Source organism: Orycteropus afer, unplaced genomic scaffold (genome assembly GCF_000298275.1).
Source record: "Orycteropus afer afer isolate SDZICR_OR568_19922 unplaced genomic scaffold, OryAfe1.0 scaffold00214, whole genome shotgun sequence".
In the NCBI taxonomy this organism is placed as follows: Eukaryota; Metazoa; Chordata; class Mammalia; order Tubulidentata; family Orycteropodidae; genus Orycteropus; species Orycteropus afer.
In genome coordinates this window covers 434,282-441,358 of record NW_006921801.1, presented here as the reverse complement: position 1 = coordinate 441,358, position 7,077 = coordinate 434,282, and the positions used below count along the sequence as shown (strand labels likewise).

The window sequence follows — 7,077 nt, the reverse complement described above, 5'->3', positions numbered from 1 at the left end:
TTCCTGAACTTGAATTGTAGCCTGTGGTGCTTCCCTAATAAACTCCATAATCTGCGAGCTCTGTGTGGCCACTGCAGCGAATTATTGAACCCAGGAGAGAGGTGGTGGGTGCTTTGGGAGGAACGGTTGGAGAAAGGGCTGGAGGAGGGAGGCAGCATGTCTGGCCTTGTAGGAATAGGCCTTGGGTTACTGCTGGTAATACTGTCTTCCTCTTGCGGGATTAGAGGAGGTCAGAACATATGGCCTCCTTGCCGTTTTTGCAGAAACCCAACAAGGGGTCGCTATAAGTCAGGTCCAACTTGATGGCAGTGGGTTTTTTTTTTGGTTATCATAGTTTATGCTAATATTTTATTCTTTAACACCTATTATAGAGATTGGGTTTTGAGTCTTTAGAAGGCATTACTGTAGAACTGTTGGGGAAAGCTACTTTTAGAGTTATTTTCCTCTAAAAAAAAAAAGACCAAGAAGGCCTATTATAGGAGCTCTGGTAGTGTAGTACCTAAGGCATTTGACTGCTAACCAAACTCAGCAGCCACTGCGGAGCGGGAAGACTGGGCAATCTACTTCCATAAAGATTTACCACCTTGAAAACCCAAAGGGGGTCAGAATCGATGCAATGGCGGTGAGTTTGTTTTTTTTTTGTAGTGGGCTTATTATAAAACTGGGAGCTCTGGTGGCATAGTGCCTAAGGCATTTGACTGCTAATCAGAAGGCTGGCGGTTCAAACCCCCAGCTACTACTCCTCAGAGGGAAGGTTGGGCAGTCTACTTCTATAGTGATACCACCTGGGAAACCCAAGAAGGGGTCGCTATGAGTCGAAATCAACCCTCAGCAGTGAGTTTGGTTTCGGTTTGTGTTATGAAAGTATGGTCAGTTAGACTCCATTAATTATTTTTCTTTTTGACCCTCACTTAGTTCTTGGCCATATATCTGTCTACCTAATGTAGTGCCTAGGGCATCTGACTGCTCGATGGCAGTGTGGATTTGGTTTAATTGTTATAATAGGAAAGTCTCAAGAAAAGCACGCTAAGGAAAGGAAGTCTTTTCTAGGAGCAGGAGGAGTTCCCAAGGCAGGGCATCCCCAGGCCATTGTACACTGTCAGAGAGTGAAAATTCCGAAACAAATGTTCTTTCACCCATTTTTGTATTTCTCCTCTTTGGAAGTAAAGGAGCACAGGCTTGTGGAATAGATCATAGAGATCCCTAGATGTCTTCATATTCATATTTTTAAAATATATTAAAGCTAGGAAGCCAGTGGGGAAAATCAGAGATCGTTAGATTATGAATGCCATTAGTTTGGGTTATTACTGCTTCGTGGATAATGACTACTCAACGATCTTTGGGACATTAGGCAATGTAACCTCTCTAAGCCCATGACCTTGTTCGTAAAATGGGCTTGATGATAGTACCAATCTCAGATGATTGCCATAAAAATGAAACAAGACTGTGCATTGCAGAGGGTTTTCAGTTATAAGTCCCAGCATCTGGGTCTGACAGGCTTCAACAGAAAAGGATATGGAGAAAGACAGGCTATCTCAGGGTCAGTAGAAGGGCTGGATAACTGGACTCAGAGATTACGTAGCCCTAAAATGATGGCACAGGAGCTCTGGTAGCATAGTGCCTAAGGCACTTGACTGCTCACCAGAAGGCTGGTGATTCAAACCCACCAGCCACTCCTCAGAAGGAAGGTTGGGTAATCCTACTTCCGTAGTGGTACTGCCTCAGAAACCCAAGGAGGGGTCGCTATGAGTCGGGGCCGACTTGACGGCAAACAACAACAACAAAATGATGGCACAGAACTAGTATGTGGAGGACTGCTGCATTACTGCTAAGCACTGGGTGCCAGTTTGTATTGCCTGTCCTGGGGGTTGTCATTCACACTATTGTCACTGCTGCCTTTGAAGCTGACTGTTATTGCCTCCCCTGCTCAAAATAATTCTCTACCATTTCTGATTCTTTGTGTCACTAGCTCTCGCCTTATAATCTTGGGCAAGTGATTCTGTAACTTGCAACAAGGAGCCTGAAAAAGTATGTTTATGATATTATCAGTTTCTGTAATGGAACTTGGGCTTTGCCCACCACCAAGATTTAGAAAACTGGGAATTCTTAAAGCAAAACAGGGCTAGGCAGCCCCCAAACTGATAAAACTTATAAAGTGCTTGGTACTTAGCCTGATAGGTGCTAAATTTTGGCTTTTATTAATCTGTATTTGCCAGCTTTATTGAGAAAAAAGGTTAGGGAAATTTGTACTCCCAGATTTGGTTTTTGAAGCAACTAGAGCTATAGAGTAAATAAAAGTAAGTGGATATATATGATTCCAGGCCTAGAATTCATATGGTAATCTGTTGGCACTTCGAGATAATACCTTCCCAGTTATTTTGAAGCAACTCAAAGGTAATTCTGGGCATGTTAGCCAAGATTTATAAGCAGCTACTGGCCAAGATTGACACTGCAACTCCCTTAACATTCTTTAGTTCTCTCTCTTTTCATCTGTTTTCCCATTTATCTGGTCAGTGATAATATATCTGAGAGAGTCCAACTTGAGTGTCAGAAAACTTGGATTTGAATCTCTGTTGTTTTAGTAACTAGTGGTGTGACCTGGGCCAGTTTACATAATCCCTTAGATTGTTTTTTTTCTCTTTCTCTTTGCATACGTGTGTGTGTGCAGTGTGTGCGTGTGTATATGTAGAACTAAGAACTAAGGCCCACCTTCCAAGAGTAATTTTGAGGATTTAAGGGAAAATACTTAGCATGTAGTAAGTACTGTTCAGTACATATTTATTTTAAACAAAATAAAAAGCCTTGGGAGTTACAGAACATCAAATTGAAAAATCTGTAGTGAATAGATACATTATTAAACCAATGTCATTTATTAGCACAGCACTTTCAGTGCATCCATGAGGTCAAATGTTTTTATACTAATACCAGGTCATCGTTTGTCTTTTTGCTTTTAATTCTTTCATGAGTGCAGTTTCCAGGGGTTACATGGCATGTAGTATCAAAATGTATTAAAAGCAGAAGCAGATAGGTGAATCTGTCTGTTTTTTATTTAGTTCAATATTATAGAGATTTGAAAAAATGTGAAGCAATTAGCTTCTAGAACTCTTCTCACTAAATTTTGTTAAATTCTTTTTTTTTTTTTAGTAAAAAGTGTTACTTGTGTTAGCATGTTATTGTTATTTTAAAATGAGTTAAAAAATTTTTTTTTTTTTTTAATTTCTGTTTTAATTTCTATTTGGCAACCACTGATAGATAAAACCTGCATAAACTTTCTGGGGACCTCAATTTTTTTTTTTTTTTTTTCAATAGCCTAGCCAAGTTGATGAGTAAATTAACCATCACAATACATATCAGATTTTACTACTAATTGCATCTCTATTTATTTCAGTGCTCTTCTTTTTAATGAAGTAAAATATATTACTACTCTGGAAGATCTTCAGAACATAGAAAGTGCTCTGAAAGGAAAAGCGAATATTGCATTTGCATATGTAAAAGCCATTGGAACACCAGGTATTTATCAACTTTACTACTTTTTTCTGTGCCTCTGTACTTGTGTATGTTGAAGTATTTAAAATGAGATATTTGACCGAAATATTAATCTAGTAAAACCTGTGAAAGCCAGAACCTGTGTAAGGTAGAATCCTGTCAGAGAAGGAGAAAGAAAACCTATGAAAGCTGGAATCTATGTAAAGCTGTCAGAGAAGGAAAACTAAAATATTTTCCACTAATAGAGAGTGATAGAGAATTGGTAAGACTGCATCCCATCAAAAGTGGGAACCTTGTGAGACCTGGAAAAATAAGTCAGTCCTGTCAAGTTCCCACTTTCACAAGTTTCATTGTGCTATGTGATAAATTTTAGGCAGTTTTACTATCATGTTACCTTTCATCAGGCAGCATAGTATAGTGATTGAACTAGAACTCTGGAGCCAGAATGCCTAGGTTTGACTCCCTGCTTCACCAGCTGTTAATATTGTGATGTAGGGTAAGTTATTTAACCTTTCTATGCCTCAGTTTCCTAATTACTAAGATAAGAAGAATAATTGTGCCTATCTCTTTGTGTTATTATAAGGATCAAATGCATTTGAAGAGCTAAAATGGTTCCTGACATATTGTTGGTGCTTTATAAGTGTTACCTATTCCTGTTTTTATTTTTTTTAAAGTTCCTCATGGCACCTGAGGTAGTGTTCACTGGTGTTCAGTAAATATTATTGACTGTCTGGCTTTCTTTTTCAGTCTGATATTTGCTGTTTACCACATTTTATTCCTGATTTTTAAAAACCTGTTTTTGACAGCATCACCATGGACATTAATATCTAGTTTTGTCAAAAGGAGTTGATAAACATTCTATGAACAGGTTATAGTTATGCTTTTCAGTACTTTCACTTGTTAATGATTATAACATGAACATATCAAAATAAAATGTTGGTAAAGGCATTTTAAGAATTGTGTGTACTCTATGGAATAATAAAATTATTTATTGGAGATATCCGTTTTTATCAACATAAGTCTTACTGGGTACATGCATACCCCCTGAACTAAATACAGTTTAAAATGATGCTCCTCAATCCACCTGCTTTGCAGGGTCCTTGAGTGGCTATATTTTCTCCAGACTTTGTAGTCATAATCAGTGAGAAGGATGGACTCTAGCAGGTTTACACTGCCAATTTGAACAGGATTTTTCTGACTACTTTGTTCGGAATAGGTTGGAAGGAGTAAGGGTAGAGTAAGAGAGAAAATTAGAAAGTTATTACAATAATGTAGTCAAGTGATGATGGGTAGATATGGGGAGGAGCACAAGTTAAAGGCAACAAAGGTGAATACTAACAATAATTTACGAGTAGACGCATAGATAAATACTCAGTCTGAATGGGGGGTTGAGAAGGCAAATGGGACTACCCCTACGAATATATATAGGCTTGACAGAGATTATCTCTGCCTATGTATTTATATGTGCTGCAGATTTATCTATGAATGTAGAATATATCTGTGAATGTAGGAACGCATATAGGACACAAAGCTATGAATACGTCTTAGTCATAACCAAACATTTTAAGGGAATGAGTCACTGGGTATGGAGCTTCAGGACCATAGTCTTGAAGGATACTAAGGTCAATTGGCATAACATAGCCAACAGCAGTGCTCTACATCCTACTTTGTTTTGAGTAGTCTTCAGAGCTTGTGAGTAGCCATCTAAGGTGCAACTATTGGTCTTTTCCCATCTGGAGCAAAGATGAGTGAAGAAAAGCAAAGATGTAGGAAACAGTTAGTCCAAAGGACTAAATGGAGCACATGAATCCCAGCCTTCAAGACCCTGAGACCAAAATATTAGATGGTGCCTGGCTACCACTGCTGACTGCTCTGAAGGGGATCACAGTAAGTGGTCCTGGATACAGTGGGGGGAAAATGTAGAACAAAATTCAAAATCATAAAAAAGACCAGGCTTGAGTTCTGGTAAAATGGCACAATAGGCAGAAAGACTGCACAGACCCTCTTCAACAAAAAAGAAGGGGAACCAGTTAACACAGATACAGAAGATAATCCTGGACCCCTGAGCCTTGAAGGGAAGGATGTAGAAGTGGACTAAACTCCAACTAGCAGAAGAATTTGCATGAAAATATGGAAAAGGAGACATATGGATCTGCAATCTGGCAGCGATCCTGATGGCACAGACAGCTTGGATACTGCTGAGTGGTGGTAGGACCTAAGAATTAACCTAAAAATCAGCCCTGCTAGCCAGGGACTGCACGGGGGACTGCTCTGGTGGCTGGTGAATAAAAGGAGAGGCAGCGGAGGGGAAGGCGGGCTGAGCTGTGGGTTTTTACCTGTCTGGAGGGGGCAGCCATTTTGAATGTTTACCAGTGGTTTGACAATTTTAGATATTTAAAGTGACAACGTTCTCCCAGATGCCAGGGACTTAAGAACAGGATCCACTTGCCGGGAACCGCAAGGACATTATAGACGTGGATGACTGGAAAGGTGTGACATTTCCCTTGTTACTCTTATACCCCACACCCTCTTGGTGAACGGAGGTACAGCCATCACTCCCTCCTACCTACCTTCTGGGCCTGCAAGAACTCCATCCCAGTCTGTGTGCTCGGATGGAGCCTGGGTGTCCTGCCCCACCCTACCCCAATTTATTTTTTCTTCTGTTTTTTAGTTTGTTTTTATCTGTTATAAAAATACTACTGTTATTATTACTTTTGTTCTTTTTACTATTATTCCTTATTATTTCCCTCCCAGGTTCTAGTTTTAAGCTTTTTTTCTTTTCCCTGTTCCTAGTTGCAATTTTTTTTTTCTTTCTCATGGTTAATCCTGTTCCTTGTTTTTCTTTTTGTGTTTTTCCCATTTTTTTCTCCATTATTCTCCTTCTCTACTTTTTTCTCTTATTGCCCTCTCCCCAGATATTGCAGGGTTTTTTTTTTTTCTTCTTCTTCTTTTTCCCTCTTCTTTTTTGGTTACTGTTCCTATGTGATTACACGGTGTGTGTTTTGTCCATTTGCTTTTACTTTTTTGATGATTATTCAATTGTTATTTTTGTCTAACCGAGTGGAAGACAGCAACAGTCCCAATATGACATAACAACACCCACACCTCCTGCAGCTTCACTTACTGTGTGAGAGCCATCTCTTCCTTCTCCATCAATGGGCCAACAATAAACAACCACCAAGAAGAGCCTGACTCACCCTTACAGAGCCTCACAAACATAATGAGCTCAGCACAGAAAATAATATGGAACAAAGAAACCAGGGACACCATGAAAACCACATAACAAAATGACAGCAACCAATACATACTTGTTAATAATTACACTGAATGTTACTGGATTAAATGCACCACTCGAGAGATGGAGAGTTACAGATTGGATAAGAAAACAAAACCCATCAATATGCTGCCTAGTAGAGATACACCTTAGAGACAAAGACAAAAATAGACTAAAAGTCAAAGGTTGAGAAAAGATATATCAAGCAAATGGCAACAGTAAAAGAGCAGGAGTGGAAATATTAATTTCTGATCAAATTGACTTTAAGACAAAAACCACCATATGAGACAAGGAAGGACATTATATAATGATTAAAG

General features: G+C 39.1%; 1 protein-coding gene across 1 annotated transcript in view; it reads left to right on the top strand.

The window, feature by feature from the left end:
- Positions 1 to 7,077, top strand: part of TXNDC16 (thioredoxin domain containing 16) — a 151,151-nt gene that overhangs the window by 35,357 nt on the left and 108,717 nt on the right. Inside the window, exon 5 of the mRNA XM_007948332.2 lies at positions 3,389 to 3,510. Coding sequence (XP_007946523.1) covers positions 3,389 to 3,510 — 122 coding nt within the window. The remainder of the gene's footprint in view (positions 1 to 3,388; positions 3,511 to 7,077) is intronic.